Source organism: Chaetura pelagica, unplaced genomic scaffold, assembly GCF_000747805.2.
Source record: "Chaetura pelagica isolate M959 unplaced genomic scaffold, ChaPel_1.0 scaffold364, whole genome shotgun sequence".
In the NCBI taxonomy this organism is placed as follows: domain Eukaryota; kingdom Metazoa; phylum Chordata; class Aves; order Apodiformes; family Apodidae; genus Chaetura; species Chaetura pelagica.
This window is the reverse complement of record NW_009953089.1, coordinates 3,933,488-3,954,380: the sequence shown is the minus strand read 5'-3', so window position 1 is coordinate 3,954,380 and position 20,893 is coordinate 3,933,488. Positions and strand designations below refer to the sequence as shown.

At 37.3% G+C, this 20,893-nt stretch overlaps 1 protein-coding gene across 1 annotated transcript in view; it reads right to left on the bottom strand.

The window, feature by feature from the left end:
* The window catches only part of LOC104388211 (plasma membrane calcium-transporting ATPase 2), a 174,065-nt gene that overhangs the window by 65,156 nt on the left and 88,016 nt on the right, over positions 1-20,893 (bottom strand). Inside the window, exons 6-11 of the mRNA XM_009997040.1 lie at positions 20,509-20,541; positions 18,922-19,017; positions 13,003-13,044; positions 11,058-11,222; positions 8,587-8,801; positions 6,896-7,138 (exon numbers count right to left, since the gene is read on the bottom strand). Of these exons, the coding sequence (XP_009995342.1) occupies positions 6,896-7,138; positions 8,587-8,801; positions 11,058-11,222; positions 13,003-13,044; positions 18,922-19,017; positions 20,509-20,541 (794 nt within the window). The remainder of the gene's footprint in view (positions 1-6,895; positions 7,139-8,586; positions 8,802-11,057; positions 11,223-13,002; positions 13,045-18,921; positions 19,018-20,508; positions 20,542-20,893) is intronic.

The following is a 20,893-nucleotide window of genomic DNA, read 5'->3' as shown; positions in this document are numbered from 1 at the left end:
GTTGTCTGGAGCTGCTGTGCTCCTGTTTGCTGTTTAATGAGAACTTCAGTGAAAGAACGAGCTCTCTCTGAGCACATTTCTCTCACCTTCTCTACCTACTAGAGTTCTGCCTTACTGTGGGGAAACCTGCCTTGCCTCTGACAACTTGGCTGCTAAGGACCCAACTGTCCAGAGAGTGAGACGTGAAGAGCAGATCTGCAGGATGGCCCTGCTCCAACCTCTGCCCACAAATCCCTCTTGGCTTAGCTAAATCCACCCCACAGACAGCTGATGCTGTTCTGTCCCTCACATACAACTCTCAAAAAAAGGAGACTTTATTAAAAAAAAGCTTTTTGCTAGAAAGACAAAGCCCCTTTACCCAGATGGCAGAAAGCACAGGACTGGGATAACATCTCCTATGCTTTACATGTTCAAGTAGTCTTTTCTAAACACAGTTATTTCAATTATTAACTCAGTAGCTAATTTGGTGAGAAAAGCCATATTTTTATCTCTTATTATATAAAACTTCAATGGCAAGTGGTGTGTGAAGATCATCACCCTCTGCTAATTACCATTCTTAGACACAGAGACAATTACCCACATGATCTATTATCTCTAATAATTATTATTTACACAATAAATAATACACAGACTATAGGTTATTTTTTTCCTGCCTAGCTCTTTCTGAAAAAACGTGTACCAAGGACTTTATGAACAAGGTTTAAAGAAAATATTGTTGGGATTTTTTTGGGGGGGCACAATGATTGTCTTACTTGTATATAGAAAGATATTTTTGACCAGCATTTCTGGTCCCATCTATAACACGTATCTACGTTATACTGTTGTGAAACACTCTGGGAACAAAATACAGAAATTACATATTTACCTATAATGGTAATAACTTTACCTATGAATTAAAAACTTGCAAAATACACAGATTTTTATAAATTATTTCAATCACATTTTAATTTAACAAAATATTTTTTTTAATTTTAAATGGATCAAAGGCACCATTTAGCTGGGGACTCAGAAATGCTCCAGACAATATTTTAATGCCATCCCCTGAGCACTTCAAAACCAAAAACATATACAATTTTCACAATTGTCCCTGACCAAACTAACGTGCTGGAAGCAGCCAATAAGACTTACAGTGCTATCCTCAAGTTGCTTGACTCATAAGACAGATTTAGTGACCTAAATCCAACTCTACTGAGCTGGAAGATGCCACCCTGAAATTCATGCATTGATTTCCTGTAAAGCAGATCTGCCCATGTTTCTCCTCCTATTGTATATTTAGTAACTTATTGTATCCCTAAGATTGCAGAACACAAACTGTAAAACATGAAGCAGGGCTTCAGGAGTCCATAGAAACCCACTTGTTCGTTTTCAGACAGTGAACCATTAGTGCCTTTGAATTCCAAAGCCAGGTGACAGTGACAACAAGCTGGTCCAGCATCATTGCATGGGCTGTTGCAAAAAATTAATCCCAGATACGTTTCTCACTGTTTACTGACTTCTAGGATGTTATGTAAAGATAAAACCTTCCCCAAATCTATCTTACATGAAATGGCTGAAACAGCACTCCTCCTCCCAATCCTTCTCAACCCTAAAACACAAGTTACTGAAACCTTAACACATTATATTTGAGCATTGCCTGGAAGGAAGCAAGCAGCAGTAACAAAACGATTAGAAAGGCTGTTCTTTGCTCAGATTGTCACCAAAACTGACTCAAAGCATTCAGTTCCATAATGACTCGTGCAAAACTCCCTCTGGACAAAGCCCACAACTCTGTGTGGAGGAAATCTGAGGCAGTACCACAGGGAGAGCTGCCCAGCTGGAAAGGGGGCACACTGTGAGGAGTATGTGCAAGCTCTGCTGCTCCCAGCTTATCACCATCTTCCCTCCTTACATTCCAGTCTTCTCTTTTCCCCCCTCCATGTGCCCTTAACTGTGACATTCTGCTTTATGGATTTCTTACCCTTCTTCCCCAAAGCTGACCTGCCCTCCTGTAGGCCAGGCAGCCTGGGCTGACAAGCAGACTGTCTCTCTGATAAATGACTGGTCTTTTTCACAGACTTCAAGTCAACAACTGGAGCTGCCAGTTACCTTTGCTGTTTAACATTAATGGTAGGGAGCTACAGAAGGAATATAACAGAATTTTGGCCAGGCTGTTTACTTAGGCTGTCACTGAAAGTTAAAATAAATAAAACTTTCCTTAATCTATCCTTATTAATTTCTTTTTTACTACCTCTGTCCCCATTTCTGTCTTCATTCTCTGTGTGTTTTCATTAGGTTTTGCTGGGGGTTTTTTAACTCAGAACACTGCAAATATATTTCTCACAAATCAGAATCACCCTTCACCTGGCTACTACATCCCTGTTTTTGACACCCACAGTAGATTTTAGTCTATTCCTGTACAATGCCATTTCTTCTTCTGTTTCTCAGCTATTACAGATTACCTGCCTGCTCTGCCAGCCTCCCTCCACCCCTTTCCTGCAAGAAAGTCTTCTAATATTCTGCAGCAGACCATGAGGGAAAAGAACTCTCTATTTGTAACAATAAAAATCTAAGCCAAAAATCTCTTAATCTGCTTCAGTATTAAGTTAGAATTTTTGTGCCACTTATTAAAATAAGATATTTTATTATGTATTCAGGAAAAATAACTACACAAAGCAAGAAGGTGAATTAATACCTTTCTCTCCTATGCAGCTCCATCCTATTGCCACATACCCCACAACCAGCCTGTGTCCTCAGCAGCTCCTCCCACAGAGGGGACTCACTGCTCCTCCTTGTGGGGGGTTATTTGGGGCCCTCACAGCCATCCCTGCAGCCTTTTGAGAAGAGGCCCAAAATCCTCATGTCGGGCTGTGTTAGGAGTGTGGTTGGAATTTGGATGCTGGGAGCCACCTTTGCTACTTCACTAGTATCTTAGAGAGGTGTCCTTCTGCCATCCCATAAACTGGTAACATTGCTTTATCTGCTCTGGATGCAATAAAATTGTCTGCATTCTTTTTATTTATTATTTTTTGCCTTTCATTCACTATTTTTGCTTCTATCAGACTTTTATCAGCATTTTTGTTCCATAACTTGTGTAAGGTCCCATTCCTTACATGACTATCATTTCCCACCATACAGACCAACATATGTTTACCTCATCTCTTAAGCTGGCAGAAGGTACAGAAGGGAGTGAATGTTTTGCACATTTCTCTGACATCTCTGTCCCTGTGGGATCCTGCTGAGGATGCTGCTGCACTGTGCCACATAGTGTGCAAATGCAGTGAATGACACTTCAGATTGCTGGAACTGAAAGCAGCCATCCTGATGCAGATCCAGACATTCATCTAACACAGGCATAAGTAGCTTTTTTGCTCCCTAGGCACCTATCAAGTACCAAATGAAATGCCTGTGTTAGAGCCTCACAATAATAAGTTCAGCTGGGTCTTTTCCACTGGTACTGAAAAACACTCAACTAAATACTAACTGTGATCTCTTCTTAATAAGAGCACATTATACCCACCCAGCAAGCACAGCATCTATGCCCTCCAACAGTTCTCAGGAAATAAGAAGAAACACTTTTCTAATTCAAACTGAATTTATGCAAGCAGGAGCCCAATGGCAGAGCTGAAATCATTAGTCTTGGCAGTTAGAGTCTCTATGTCACTATTGCTCCATGATACTCAAGATCAATGCACTTCTGCTCCAAATGCAATAAAGTATTCCCAAAATGCAAATTTTGTTTTCAGATCAAGAGATGCTTTACAACCCTCACCTCAGCTCACATGCAAAAATGCATTCAGACTTGGGTGTGGGAAAGCTACAAACATGAATACTGGAAAAGAAAGGTTTTCTGGAGAACAGCTTCACACAAGCAGTATAAAAGTGGCATGAATGTTGCTCTGATGCTAATGGAATGCAAAATCAGCTCACCCAGTAACTTAATCCTTGGAAGGCATGAAAAAGAACTACATTTAATGATGCTATTGTTCAGTTGGAATAATTTGTGTTTAATTTCTCAGGGAAATTAAAATCTTTTATCCTAAGAAGTGATATTATTTTCTTTTTATATTTTTATCAATGGTTCAATTGCCCCTTAATCAAAAGACAATGCAAGAGGGAATTTTTCTCATTCAGCAGAGCATCTTGTCTAATTTTATAGTCCCATATGTGATCACTCTGAACAGAAGTTCATACAAAGCATAATTTACAGCATATGCATAACTGGATAACTAAAAATAGAACATGTAAAATTCAATCTTAGCAATAAAACACTTATATGTCCTTTGGGTTTGAGCTGATTTTCACAATTTGATTCAATATTCTCTAAGAATTAGTGCACAAGCAAACATGCAGTATTAGCAGCTAGAAAAATAATTCTTTACACTCCATCCTGAAAACAACTCCCCTATGTATTTTTTTACTGTATTAATTTATGACTAAAAATGAATAACAGCTACGAAACAATATCTTGTATCTTAAATTTCAGCTTAAGCTTCTTGTAAACAAGAAATAAAATGAACTCCTCTGACATTGGAGTTGTTATTCCTGTGCATCCATACTTGATCTCTGATGCTGCTGTAAGAGCTAAAAGGTGGTGTGATATGCAGCCAGAACACAGGTGATTTCTGGAGGATTTCACCCATCTACCAATTTTACAGAAAATCAGTTTCTGTGGAAAGCTAAAACAGAACTGAAATGCTGAAATACTGACTCTTTTTAATAGGCTAATTTCAATTTATTTCTATTTCATAACTAATTTCAACAAGAAGTAATGAAGTCAAACCAGAAATTCAAAATTGTATTGAGATCAAAGCAAAATTTTAGAACTACTATTGGCCAGAAATTTTTCCAATTAAACCAATACCACAAGAGAAAGACAGAACATTAAACTTAGTATTAGAGATGTTTCTACCTTCCCATGCCTTACTCAGAAACCTGAAACATCTCTGAGATTCTGAGGGTGAACTTGTGTGGGAGTGGAACAGAAACACCTTGTTACTGTGTCTGATCTCAAGCATTCAAAATAAACAGCAAAGCATAGAATAAATGAAGACCAGATGCAACTGAGTCTTGCTCTGCCAGTTACACCTGACTTCACTACCAGACCCACCTGCCACATTGTTTCTTAGGAATGAGGAAAACTCTGCCAACATTAGTGACATTCCCTCAAAGCCCTCCCAAATTCATCAGCAAAGACTGATGCTGGTGAATAACATCAGCAGTTATACAAACACAAATTGATGTAGCTACTTACTATCCTTCATCCCAATTGGTCTGTATGGCCTTGTCTCCATCCCAGCCTGTGTGCTGAGGATGAGTTTGATTCTATTTCTCTTTCTACAGAAGCAGTTCACCTTACTTATGCTGTAACAATATGAAAATAACTAAGATGTATGTTTCTTCCCCCAACAACCAAATGTTACACTCATTTTTCAAAGCCTGATGTACCCAGCAACAGTAAAATATTCTTGCTAATTTACAGTATGCAAATTAGATTCCAAAAAGGCATTGCCATAAAATATCTACACTGAGTTAATACGCAACATCTACACTGACCCACCTGAGAATGGAAGGCCCATCCTTCACTGCAGCTAACCTGGCTGATTGTGACCTGGATAGATCAGAGGACAAGGACTAAGTCCCAGGATTGTGTTGGGAGCTGGTGCTGCTAGTTGGTTGCTTACAGGTGAAATGGGGACATAGCTGAGTGAGCACTGCTCTTCCAGAGTATCTGAATTTGTAGTCAAAAGGGCCTCCAGCCTCCAGTGACTAGAGCTGTTTGTCAGCACACCAGAAGGTGCACTTCCATTGCTGGCTGATTGCAGCTGGAAGGTGGAAACTTAACAGTGTCTTTCTGAGCTCACAAAGGCTTTGCGTAATTCCCTGTCTCCTCTTGAAGGACTCACCTGCCTCAGGGGCTGGTTCTTCCCACATTTCCCTCTCCTGAGAGCTTTCAGCAAGCACAGGGTGAGTGCCCCAAAGCATGGGACTGTCTGAAGGGTGCCTGAGCTGGGCCTTGACTTCAGACACTAACCCTGGCAAACAACCCTTGGGAGCACTCATGTCAAAGATACCTTCACCACAAACATGCTTTGCACTTCTGCATCAAGTTTCTCTAAACATTCCTTATCCAAGTGTTGATTGTTTTTCATGTCCAGATATTTGCACAGCAAGAATTAAAGGAACTAGGAACTAGCTCCAGCATTCAGCAGTATTGCACCAGTTGTGATTCTGTTTTAAAAGACTGCTTCTAAAACAAACATGAAGTGCATGCTAGACTATTACACAGCTCAGCACATAAAAAGGACAACACATAAATTCATAAACTAAAATAAATGTATTTGTTCTGCAACAGTAAGGTTAAGCTTGACCTTTGAAAGAACAGATCTATTGGAATTGCATAAGTTTTCAGCATCTTAATTAGCTCTGTGCAGAAGAATCTAATGCCACAAGCAAACATGATTATTTCCATTTTGCCCTCTGCTACAGAATGAATAAAATATTTCTGGATGTAATTCACTTGAAACCAAAATGAATAAAGATCATTAACCTTGCCAATTTAGCCAATGCAATTTGTCCTACTTGAGAATTAATTCAAAGTTCTTAAGAGACACAAATAATTTTACACATATGAAGTCTTAGTGAAAACCAGTCAAGTTAGCAAATCTAACTTCCCTGAAATTGGGCCATCCTAGTCTAACAACAGCAGTTTTAAAAACATAGCACAGTCTTGCACTTACAAGTACATACCTTTCCTAAAAAGAAAGGTATAAAATATATAGTTTTTACAGCACCTGTTGTCATTTTGAGGACTTCAACAGTACTTAGCACTTCCTAACCAACAACAGGATGTTGAAAAAAATATACATATAACTTCTTCTGCTCTGCTTTATTTAATTGACAGAAAAAGGCTGCTTACCAGAATTTTTGTAGTATAAGCACTGTTGATAGCAATGGCATTAACCAGCAACTCCAGGGTTTTGGCAGGTACAGAGTCTGGGTCAGGGATCTCTTTGTAGTGGACATCCCCAACGTAGGCCTGGACGACTGTCATCCTGTTGGTGGTGAGTGTCCCTGTTTTGTCAGAGCAGATGGCTGTAGCATTTCCCATTGTTTCACAAGCATCTAAGTGGCGGACCAGATTGTTGTCCTTCATCATTTTCTGAGAAAAAAACCCAACAAAATCAAACACCTTCAGGATTTGCTTTGATAAGTTCTTAACATCAGTTATAAAAAAACACCCCCAAAAAAGTGTGTATATAGTTTTGTTCATTAAACCATAATGTTCACTAAACTAGAGCACTAACTGGGGCCAACAACCCAAGCCCTAGTTACAGACAAGCAAGCAGCAACCATCCCTGGAACAATCTGCCTTTTGATAAACTGATATAGTTCCAAAAATTTTGCAGTATATGCATGCTAAGGAATAGCTAGAACAGCAAAAATTACCTAAAGAAACTGAAGATAACAGGATTTTTTAAACAGTGTAATTATAGCAAATATTAGACTTTTACAAAAACTCCTTCCAGTGCCAGGAGTTTATCTTGCAGCACAGAAAGGAGCTACTCATTTTGGGAAAGAAAGAAAACCTAACAAACCAAAAAGCCCCACACCCACAAAAAACCACCAGAGCACTCTGTTCCACAGAGCAAATTTTTCACAAAGTGCATCCTGGAAATACATCTTGTCCTTGGTTGTGGGTTTTCAAGTTTCAAACAATCCTGTGTCCATTGACCTGACCCTTGGCTGACACTCACAAGGCACAGCAGCACCAGTTGTGCATGAAGCTGCACTGCAGTTTGATACTGCAAATATAGATACACATGTTGGATGAAGGACATAAGGGGAACATGAAAATATTTTCTAGACAGCTACAGTTTTTATTAGCAGAATCCCATGCTTGAGATCTGCTCATTTTTCCTAATAATGATGTTTGATTATCTATAAATCAAGCTATTCACTCCTCATGTTCATGCTAATTTTCCGCATTAAACGGAAGTAAACTTTACAAAACTTCACCTAATATTCCCAAAATCTTTAAAGAAGGCCCATCTAATTAAATTGCTAAAACAATCTGAGAAAACTCAATAAATAATGGAGTAATCCAACAGTCCAGGATTTTAATGCTCTTTAATTTCCTAACAGAAGCATTTACATCAGACACAAACAACTGCAATCACATTTAAGAAAAGTACACAAAAGCTCTTGTTTAAACTTTTGTTTAAAACATTCCTGGATAGTTCAGATCCGTGTCAAAACTTTGTCTTCAGATATTCTTGTGCAATAGTACAAAGTTATTTTATATCAAAAGACTGGACTATACTCATAGTACATTCTGCTCAGTCAATTCCTGGTAACCTTGCAAGCTAAGTAGCTATCTCAGTTGTTTGGTATTCCTGCAGTGTGTATTTTTAAAGATATGTATTATAATATATCAATATATATTTGCATTTTTATTAGAAATACTTTCAAAGTAAAGCAAAGTTTCGCTTTAATGAAATTTCACTCTCTTTAAGTCTTTTTCTGCACATTAATTCATCACACCTGAGAAAACCTGGAGAATAACTTACTAGCAAACTTAACTGAACAGCTCCTTTTAGTGTTTCTTACCTTTACAGAATAAGCCAGAGAAATAGTGACAGCAAGTGGAAGTCCCTCAGGAACAGCAACCACAAGTACGGTAACACCAATAATGAAGAATTTCACAAAATACTGAACATAGATAGGAGTGCACTCAGGCACCCACTGTTTCTTGTTGACCACAAAGGTGTCGATGGCAAAATATAGTACCAAAATTATTACAGTGATAGCAGACATCACCAAACCTGAAAATAGAAATAATCAGTTACTATAAAACAAAACAATTAAAAACAAGTGCAATTCAAAACTGACATTTGAACACATTCAATTATTTTATTACTCTACGTGATATTTTTTTTTCCCCAGTACCAATAGAAAGGATAATTATGCATTTTTAAATGTAGAAAAAAATATTACTATATTACTTCTACAGTGGCCATAACATTCACTGAATTCTACAGAATAGCTGAATCATACTGCATTCATTTTTAAGCACCAGCTTCCTGCTGCCTTTAAAACGCCTCAGTCAACATGAGTTCTGCTGTTGCTTAAGCTGAGTTGTTTCAATTTAGTACATTACTTTGCCTGCTACATCATTTATCTGTCCTTTAAGCCTCCACCTTCTACAAATTACTAGTCTATACACATTCAAACACTCATATTTCAGTTTTAAATAAGCTTATCTTAAGAGGTTTGGGAAAAGGAATCTCCTGTAGTTTATGTTGCTGTATAAAATATTTTAGAAAAGGCCAACTGATGTGTCTGAGTGCAATGAGGCAATACTGCAGAATCGTTCACAGAACAGTTCTGAATGTTTGTTGTTCGTTTTTATTTTGAAACTGTGATAAGTATTAGTGTTCAAGGTTTCCTTTTTCAAAGGGACATATACAAACAGTGCATACTTTTATGAGGAGAGACTGAAAGGAGGTACAACACTGATGGTATAGCACAAGAGACACTACTAAGTATTTTACAGAATTCACAAAAGACCCCAGGGATTTAACAGGCTCTCCCCATGACACAGACTTTGCTAAGATAGAAGTTTTCCTCCACAGTTTTATTCCTGGATTTGAGTATACAAATAAAAACTCCATGGGAACATCTCCTTTGCCTTGCTATGATTACTGTGCTTTGGCAGGTTTATACAAAGCAGTTAAGCCTGCATTTCAAAATAAATTCATTTCTCACTCATGAGATCATACAGTAGAAGGGGAATGCTGTGAATTTCATGAATTGACTGAAGTTAAGAAAAAGGTTACTAAGCTGAAGGATGCTGAAGTTGACAGGGAACAGATGAGTCAGGGAGACAGCCAAATGCCAGAGGATAAAGGAAAATCCATACAAAATATTGCACAGGCAAATACTCAGGACAATGCCAGGCATCCCTATAGACTGCCCAATGACAAAGAAAAACCAAATGAGGCAATGATTAATTAATTTAATTCATTTTACTTGCCACATTATGGTTAGAAATCCCTATACATTTACTTTAAAAGTGATGTTCACATGGCTGCTGAAATACCAAAGAGAGCAATAATCAGAAGGCAATGTAGAAAGGTACTTAATCTAAGAAATTAATGATCAAGAGAAATGAAGTGGTTTTGTATCAGTGCTCACTGTTGTACAACTAGCAACCAAGCAGAGAAGCTTGAGGAATATGAAACTGGGCAAAACATGGAATTGAATATTAAGAGGTGATAACCATAGATTCTGCATCATGGACTGGTCAGGCAGAGAAACAGAAGTGGCAGCTCAGGGTTACATGATCAACTAATTCCTTAAGAAGGAATTAAAAGGAATAACAGGAGTAAAAATCAGACTGGTAAAGAAGCACAAAGGAGATGGAACAGAGGTAAAGTTAGGAATCTGTTGTAGGGCCCCAGCCAAGATTCTGGATAGAGATCAAGATCTCTTTAATACCACCAGAAAAAAAAAATAACCTAATGAGCTTTATGTCATTATGAAAGATTTTCACTTTGTACATATTTTCACATTCTACCTACATGATGGAGAAGTGATGCCTATAACAGTAGGAGCCAGGTGGTAGTGGATGCAAAAGTCAACAGATGTGTCTGACTGGGGAGAAGGCAGGAACATGGATATTAAAAAGAACAGCATGATTTCAGAATCCTGATTTTGGAAGAGGAAAGTACTGTGTGAGAGATGATATTAGAGATTCTGAAACTGCATACTCAGAAGTTCTAAGGGGAGAGGAAATTAAAGATGTAATTACTGCACTTGGGAATATTGCCTATGAGAAAAGCTGCATTTCATTTTGATTCAAATATTCATTGCGATCCGAGTTGCCCAAAGCTTCCAGTTTCTTGACAGTCAAAGCTGAGTTTTAGAAGAATAAAAGAACTTCAATGCCATGCAGTATTATGATGACCTACTTCTAAACATTGCAGTAAAAAAGGCCTATCCCTTTAAAGAATCCCTTGTTTTAAAACCCTTTGATGGCAGTATGACACACTGCTATTTGGTCAGTTATCCAGTCATACCTGCTTTGCCAATTTGGACTGCCAGCTTGGTCAGCTTTCCCTGAAGAACAGATTTTTCCTTCTTGTGCATGTTGGATTTCTTCTTGTCCTTGTCATCTCCCTCTCCCCCTTCTGCACTCTTCAGTGGCTGCATCTCCATGGCAGCAGCCCCATCCTGCTGCTTGGCTAGTAACGCAGAACAAAACTGTTACTCCAAAACTATTATTAATTGGTTTTATCCTAGTGTTGGTACTTACTGAATTCAACCAGCAACACCCGTGGCAGCAGCTGACTGCAGCACAGATGACTGTGACTGTGCACAGAATGACACCTCTCTCTCATGGCAGAGAGATGGCCCTGTGAGACCCAGTGGGGTTCTGCAGGGACACAGATGTACAAGCACACTCATGTGCACTCCATACATCTGGGGATATGTAAAGCAGTTTGTCAAATACCATGAAAACCATTGATTTTTATTTGCTTATTTACTCTTTTCAACCACCAATGACACTCTGTGCTATACACATATATATCACTTAATGTCTTGCAGATTACTTGGCAAGTAGCAGCACGTCAGCAGTGCAGGATTTCCTAGAATAGCAGATCTCAAATGCTTTGGCAAAGAGATGGTTGATATATCTCTGCATTTTGATATGTCTGACAGAGAACAATGCACTCTTATCATAACACTTTCAATGGAAACATTTTAAAGGCAGTGTGGCTCCATGGATGACCCAGGCACCACTTCTCTTGACCACATGGACACCCCAGTGACCAGTGGACCACATGATGTGAACCACTATTCTAGACAATGCCAGGCTTCATAAGTTTCCTTAGCATTCAGCGTTCAAGTAACCCGACCAGCAGGTCAGATGGTGATAGCATCACCATTCTCCCATAAAAAATTTAAAGGCTAAACCATCCTTTCTTGAAGGAATGCTAATATAAGGAAACTTTACTTCAGTATCAAAGAGAAAGGCATGTTTTTACAAAGCAATGACATTCCAGTTTATATATGTGTATGTGTCTGGTTTTTAGTGAACACAGACTAAAGGAAATTAAATAGAATGAGATGAAACAGCTTTGCTTTCACATTTGTGACCAGTTGTACAAAACCATGCTTATTTGACCTGGAAATCTAATTCTTCTAACCTTAAAAACCTTAACCTTAACCTTACTTGTTTAATGTAATTTTATTTAATAGTTTTGTACCATTAAAACTGAGCTTATCTATTAATTTCTGATCCACCACCTTTGCAATCTTTAAAATTATATGAGAAAAGAGTTACAGTTTAATTTACTTACTTGGCATAACCCAAAGAAATCATGATAGCTGTGTCTCATATAATAAAAAGAGAACCATGACTTTTGCTTCAGAGAAAGCAAAATATTTATATCAGTTTCTTCCTGAAAGTGTACATTAAATAAGAAACTGCTAAGATTCTTAATCTTCCTGTTATTTACTCTTATAATACACTTCTACATGGCTAAATAACCTCAGGGCTTTAAAATATCCTTTTGTTATGGCTTTACCCCTCCCTGCAAATGAAAATAGGTCCATACAACACCACTGAACACCAAAGATGACAAGACATATAAAAAATAGGGGTGCAACTTCACTAACACTACAAGGCATACAGAACTTGCACAAGAAAAATGGAATCAAACAAACTTGGTAACATGAAATTATAATAAAAAAAAACTTTATTAGAAATACTGATCTTCTCCTAACCTAAATATCTGATACATAAAAATTCTGTATGTTAGAATTTCTTTAGCAGGATTTTTTGTTGGGTTTGGTTGTTTGGGGTTTTTTCAACATTCCCTTTGAACAGTTGGGCCATTTTTACACACAGGCACAAACCACAGTTTTGTTTTGTTTTTTAATTATTCTTTTTTTTTAAACAGGATTTAACTACATGCTAAAAATAAAATCCACAACCTCCTTAATAGGAAAGAAGATTACCTTTGTTCTGGCTGTTCTCCATATTCCCATCCTGCATTTTGCCTAAATGATGAAAAATTTCAACAGACAACAGACAGTAAACAATCTTCACCCAAGACAGAACGTGAAAATGGGAATTCAAATAAAAAGGGCAGACAAAAGTAATGAGTATGTTACAGATACTTATTTGTGACCAGTAGCCATTGTTATAATACTTAGAAGCATGGACAACTTAGCTGGACATCTTCAAGGAACTGCAGTTCAAGTTCAATGTTGTAACAAAATATTTAATATCAGCACATATTTTTGAGCAACTCACGTAAGTGTAGAGGGTGAAACTAATAAAGAGTCCATTGGAAAGTAGAACTTGAAGAATATTCCTGAACTGAAATTTGAAAGAGGTGGGACATGAAAAACAATAGGTATAACATTGGCGCATGCCAGTATAAACCATTGTTTTCTGAATGTATTTTAGGAAATTAGAACAAAATGTAAGTGCTAATAAATATAAATACATGAAAATGTTAATCAGGTATGATTTAAAATTCTAGCTTCCTCACTTGGTTGCATTATTTAGCAAGTTACTCCTGTAAATGAGTGCCAAGTGATCATCCCATATTTAGATTTATAAAGCTAGATTTGCCAAATGTATCTATAATTTCCAATTTAGTATTTTAGCTACAGTCTTTAAAAAGTCCTTGTATTCAAAAAAATGAAAATACACTATTTAAAGGTGTGTATGAAATAAAAATGGCAAAACACAAGCTAGAGTGTACAAAACTTTGGTTTCACAATAGCCAGTCAACAATTTCAAATGCCTCCGAAATCTCTTGGCAGGATCCTTTATGAAACTTTCACAGTGAGATATGGCTTCAGCTGTTGTAAAAGACTCCTTGAGTTTTAAAAATACTGCATTCAGAATGGATGATATTATCTTTTTGTTGTTATGCATAAAGCACAATAAAAAAAACAATGTTAAGGAAAATTGATAATTAAAACCCCTTTGCAGGTTTTTTGACATATTCCAATGAGGAATGTATCATTAGAGTTTATAAAAGGTAGGACAGCAGTTAATTCTGACATCCTGCAACAATACAGCTGGTACTGACATGCAAAAAACAGCAGAGATTCAACATATGTATTCATTTTTTCACTCTATGCTGTGAATAATAGCAGCAAAATTCAAGGGCCAAGATGCATTTCTTGCACGTTTGTATTTTCAGTAATTAGGAGATCACTAAAACCTTCCCTCACAAAAAGAACAAAAATGGCCAAATCAGTCATGAACATGTCACTAGAACCTTTCACCCCAAGCTACCAGCTACAGGCAGGGAGAGCTTCAGAAGCAGAGAACTAGAGCCCAGGACAGGCTGTTCTGCTCCACGTATCTCAGCTTCAGATGGATTACTCAAGTATGCTGAAAGAACCACCTACCATCAGCCACTTGTCTATGTTTCTTATTCTATTCCCACCTTGGCTATAACCTGACATTTATAAGAAGTCATTATCTATCTTCCAAAGACATTTTGCTATCAGACTTGAACCCACGAACCTGAAAAGAACCAAGTTCATTTTCACTGTGAAACCTGCATAAAAATTTCTGCATACAGTGCATAGTTGAACTTGCTACCTGCCTAATGGCTATTTTTCTTACAATAGTTTTTGATAAAGCTAGTGGAAGACATAAAACATCTCTAGAGATTCTGATTTCTGGATAGAGGATAAAGCCTTCCTTAAGAACTGGAAAATATTAAGTTTAGGGCAGACAGTCTGCTCTGTGTCATGCTCTATGGATCTTTTTCCAGAATGCAATTCAAAACCTTAAAGCAAGTATAACTGAAGATTCTTCAACTTAAAAACGAAACAAAAAATGACCCCAAAACTAAACAAACCCAAATCTATGCCATACCTAACTGGCAAGCATCACATACACTGGTTTTCTATGCAAACCAAAGTATTTCACTTCATTATATGTATTTGCTATTTAAAAGGGGTGTCATCATTGTCACAATGAGTTACACCAACAACCCATCTACCCCGGCTACCTAAAAATATCAGTACATCAAATGTACCATCATTAACAACAATGTAAACATAAATATTTAAGAAATATATTCATAACCTCAGCAGTTACTGCACCCAGATTACTGAGGGGTGGGTAGGGGGTAGTCACCACAACTTGTTATATTCCAATTATTTACTTGGAATAACAAAGCAAAAACAATTTAGGTAACTACGATAAAGAAAATAATGCTGTAAAGGATTTATCTCCTCCTGTTGAAAATAATTTTAAGCCTGCACTTGGCTATAAATAATGAATGAATAAAGAAATTAGGAAATAAGATGATAGAACTACTACTGCTGAGAAATCCTTTCTCCTTTCAGCTACTGCTAGGACTGGAAACACCATCCCATCTTTCTGACCCTTGTGAGTTTTTCAAATACATAAAAAGGATGAGTACATATTAATATTTTGATAACATTTTAATAAATTTATTTGAAAATATGGGTGTGGTTTTTTTACATAATTTAGTGATTTTTTTTTTCTTATTTTCCTTTTGTAAAGAAGTAAAAGGAGCAAAGTTTGGCCCCTGAAATCTGAAGGAATTAATTTATTTTCCCCACTGTTCTAACCAAGGATGAAAAATCAACAGGTACAGAAAGTAATATAGAGCCACTTGATAGAAGCTGTATTCTGCAGTTGTTTTTAAGGTTTTGAATTTAAATATGTATTTTGCATGTTGTCTTTGCCTTATTAAAATTTCTGCTTTTGGAACATACCCATGGCACCATTACTGCCAAAGTTCTTACTCCAAAATCCAGTTATTTCTTTGAATAAACTTCCCAAGACTCCCCCCTTTATCTCTCCCAACCCTTTATGAAGGACAGAATAACAAAGACCTACTGCTGGTATTTGTTCATTGGAATCAATCAAAGAAGCTAATGCAGTTCCATTCTCATGTGCTATGATGGAACAACGTATAAAATACCCTCCTGATTTTCCAAAAGTGTCTCATTGTGCAACAGAAATGAGTTCTAGTCCTCTCCATGCCAAGTCAGTTATATTCTGCAGCTGGTAGGAACAGACACACAGTTCAAATCTATACAAAGGGGGGGAAAGGTGATGTCAAACATATCTGAAGTGAATCACTAGGAGTTATTTCATGCAGTGTGAGATCACAGCCAAAACATTAGTAAAAACAGGTTAACTACAAAAGAATAAAATCTGATTCCACTGTATCAAATAGGAAGTTTTAGACAATTCTTCCATGCGCTCACTAAATAACTTCCCTTACAATTGAGAAAACACTTTAAAATGTATTCAAACTGCAAATAGCTTTGCAGGAATTAAAGAGCATTGTACATACACCAGAGCTGCCAGAATTAACAGCAGAAGTATTGATAAGCACTCCCTTCTCTAAGGCAATAAAATTTGGGTAACGAAACCACTAAACACTGATTGTTGCTTCCTGTATTTCCTTTTAAAAATTTTACCTTTTCTAAATTCAACACTCAAACATTCAAAGACTTTTCATGAATTCCTTACCTTTCTGTAAAATCTTCTGATCTGCTTATAATCTGAACTGGTAACTTTTTGAAAACTGAACAGATTGTCCATAGTTTTGAGAAAGAGACCATCAAACTATTATATATTTTAATCTTAACTACTAGAACCCAACAGAATTTGTAATAGTTCCTCCACTACAGCAGATAACAGGCTGTGTCTCAAACCTGTATGAATTTATTACTGTAAGCTCAGTGACTGAAAATACTCCTTTTGTGTCAAATGTGTATTGACAACTTAGCCAATAGCAACATTTTAGTTGAAATGGTAATGAGCTGTAACAAGTAACAAGCAATAGCATTTCCTGACTCGAAGTACTTACACAGGTATATACTACTTTTTCTTATTTGAAGCTATTGTCTGCACAGAGGTATTAGACTTCATGTAAATTGCTTGTTTCCAGTCACATCTCAGGGAGGATTCTCAGACATTATTGAAAAAAATTAATTTCATCCAGACCAAAAAAATATGTACATGAACTTGGTCTCCTTGCTTTAGAACTTATGTTTTCCCTTCCTTTCTCCTCTTCAAAACATACCTACATTTTAAGTATTCTCTAACTCACTGCTGACTAGAAAAATGCATAATATAAACAGCAATCAGACCTGGGCAATTTCCCAGAGCATTTCAAAGCACTCAGATCTAATGCTACATGCCAAGTCTTGGTTCTCCTCTGAACAGTGTCAGAAGCTCCATTGTGGAAAGCACCTCCTTTCCATGTTCATCAAAGGTCTGCAGAATTAATTAAACTGCCTCACCTCAGGGGAGTTTTAAGCAGTAATTTAGTCAGCTGCACAAAAACCTGACTCCTATACTTTGTGCACTGACACCAACTGAGTGTGCATCTCAAATCTGAGACAAACAGGGACAGCCAGTATTGCTTCTGTTGGCAGAGGAGGTGATGGACAATCACACACCTAAGTCACTTATTTAATATCCCTTGGAACTCAATTTCCGTACAAAGTTCAGGCATTAAGACTGAACACAACAGGTATTTACTAGCCTCTAAAACTAAGACCAAGTTGGAACAATTTAGGACTCCCTTCTGCATCTTGCAATAGTTCTCAGCCAGCAAAGCACTGGAGGAGGATGTCTTCTAAGACTCTGTTGTTGCACACAAGAGAGTAGAATGATAGAGCACAAGGAATGGAGAATTAAACATTCACCATTAACTTTCTTGTTCTCGGTCTCTAAGGAATCTGAAATTAGGGTGTTGGAACCAGGATAGGAGAGGTTCCTGTCATGCAGGGAGATGCAGAGCTCATCAATCCTAGTTTTCCAGCAAACTTCGAATGTGCAGGAGTAAAATTTTATTCCTGGTTATGTTTCTTTAAATTATAATAAAATTAGTTTGAAATAGGCTCAAAGGTTTCCTCTGTCATTTCTTTAAATAAGATACTACACTAGTAAATCTTAGTAGTTCTTTAGTACTTGGTATTGCAATGTCAGAAACACTAGTTTCACATACATAATGCAACAACTACTCACCCACATGGAAAAATATTTCTATCACCAACTGGATGAAAAGCAGAATTACTTTTGTCAGTATTATTGGTGCTGTACAAGGGGGAAAGGTTTCTATGGCAAATAAAGACTAATGGATCTGATTATCAGAAAAACACAGCAGCTGCCTAGACTCATCCTGACCCATTCTATTTAATACTGGAATTAGACTATGAGAAGAGATACCGAAACATCTGCATGCTAAGACATGGGGTCAAGAATCTGTGCTAAGAGACAGTCAAAACTGCTGTACTGGTTTTATATTTTTTTCTTTTCAGTAAATCCAGGCAGGCTCACCAGGTGATCACTGTGCTAAGGGCATACACAAATACCCACAAACATAACTTCAGTCAATCCATTCCAAAAAATGTGCTCTAAGCAGCAAGAGTTATTCCTAAAGCACTAGCAGTTGAAACTGAGCCAGATTCCTGACCCCAGCACTACTTCTCCCAACTACACAAGGACTACATGGATACTTATGAGAGTGCCACAGGGGAAGAAAAGAATCTGTTTATCATGGTGTGCTTCAGATCTCTGCTGAAAAATGTGTAAAGAAGAGATTTACAATGAAACTTCACATCAAGTTTTGAAACTAGCCTCGCTTAACTGCTCCTTTCAATTGCAGTTTTAATTAATGGCAAATACATCACAATCTCTGCTTCTTCCTCTTCCATGTTTAATTCCATGTGAATAAAGAAGCTGCAGCATCTTTGTGGCATCTCTTATAAGTTACTACAGAATTTATAGGACAGGATCTCTCAGAGGGTAAACACATGCACGTACACCTGTGCAGTTCATAAAAGGAAGAGGGAATCTTACATAGTCAGGAGAGAATTCCATCAAACAAAACAAGCTAGGGGTTCTTGACGTACCATTGACTAAGCTGGCATTTGCATTATCTGTGGCATTTGCACCTGCTGCACCATCTGTAGCTGAAGGAGGGTGGGAGGAGGGATGGGAAGAATCTACTGAGTAATAATGGATAAAAAAAAAACAACAATAAATAATAATAACAACAACAAACAAATGCACATGACAAAAATAAAATAATTTATGGAATACTGTGGCTTTGATTTCTCCCAAATAAAGTTGTTTTAAATTAATGAACATAACATTAGAAAGAAAGATGTCATTACAAAGGTGTTACAAAATAAGGCAAAAACTCACATATGTAGTAATAATAATAATAATAAAACAATAAAAACAAACAATAATAAATAATAATAATATGAAAACATTTAACAAACTTAACACAATTGGTGAGAACTGACTTTACACAGGAGTATGTACATTGCTTTGGTCCTTTTATGTGGGGTTTTTTACTGTAATGTATGCACATATTAAAATGGTAGAAAATTTTCCCTTGACTTAATTAATGTGCACAACACATGGCTAGCTTTAGAATCTGCAGCATCATATATAGTGCAGACAACATTTTATGTCATGTTGCATATGATGAGGTATTGCTGCTGCCACCCCCCCAGTCTGACAGGGGCTGGATCTATGACCTCGCTAACGGGCACAGGGATCTGCACAGCCACAGGGACTTTTCAGCACTCTGTGTGGAAATGGCAAATACAGTCTTGAGGAGAGTGATGGGTTGTTTTAAATCCAAATCATGGACATGATGTAACCGCCTGTTTTGTGGAAAAATGAAAGTATCAGGGAAAAAACCCAATTCCTCTTTTTGTTTTCAGCAACTGTCAGCATGTTAGAGAAAGTGGTCAAGCCATTTTCCCTGACAAGAGATGAACATCTCTTAGAAGGTTTGCTTTATTATGGTTTTTTAAACTAGCATTTAGATAGCTTCTAGAGATAATAGGTAAAATAAGTTTTGGTTTGTTTCTGTTGGTTGATTGTTCACAACAGAACACAGAAATCCTACAGTGAATCCTGATCGAGACTCTTGAACCTCCCTCAGTACTTGACCCACAGTGACAGTTTCACACTGTACTGGGTTGTTATTCAATAAAAACAGTCAGGTTTTCTTTAAAAAGGGTAAATTGAGAGAAGAAAATAAACAGCACACAGGATATAAAACCACCCTGAGTGACTGCATTCACGAAAATTTCAATTGCAAATTTGATAACTGTGATGGTAATAACTTAAACTGTTTTGGTTACTCATGCTTATTTTTTATTCCATTTGGATACTCACGCTAACCAGCACAGCATGAACTGCTAACAGCAAATCATGCATGTCAACATTTAATATCCTGTAATTTACTTCTGGAGAATAACTGATTACTCAAGCTTAACATTAAGATTTGCAACACCAACAACGCGTGCACACTTAAATGTTCGCCACAAATAATCCTGTTGATTGGAAATCATTCTTTAATTTAACTGGACTGATTCAAAGACAATTATTTTAATCATTAGTTCAACCCTGATTTGCACCCAAGCTTGCTGGCTAAAAGCCTCATCCTTTCATTTGCTGTGGTACAATTCTTACTCTACCTGGAAGCTGATGTCCATCCTCCTGTTTCACACCTGTATGATGATTGTTACAAAACATTAATGAGTGATAAAAGCATACACCCACATAAGACTGGAACAAACATTTATGACTGGTAGGATTCCAGAGAACTGCAGGCTTATTGCTGAGAGTACATTCTTTGAGTTCAGGCCTCAATCTGCCACCAGCTCTGCCCAGACACTCCTCTGCCCTAGCACAAAGCTGCCAGCAGCTTTAGACAATGGTAAGGAATGTTCTTGCTATCCAATTAGATCCAGCGTCTGCAGAAAAAGCTCTTCCACACCTCTGTCATTATCTCTGTGTCTGGATAGTGAGTTATGACCAGAGTGCAGTGCCTTACTCTGCTGTCTCAGGTTTCTCTTTCCC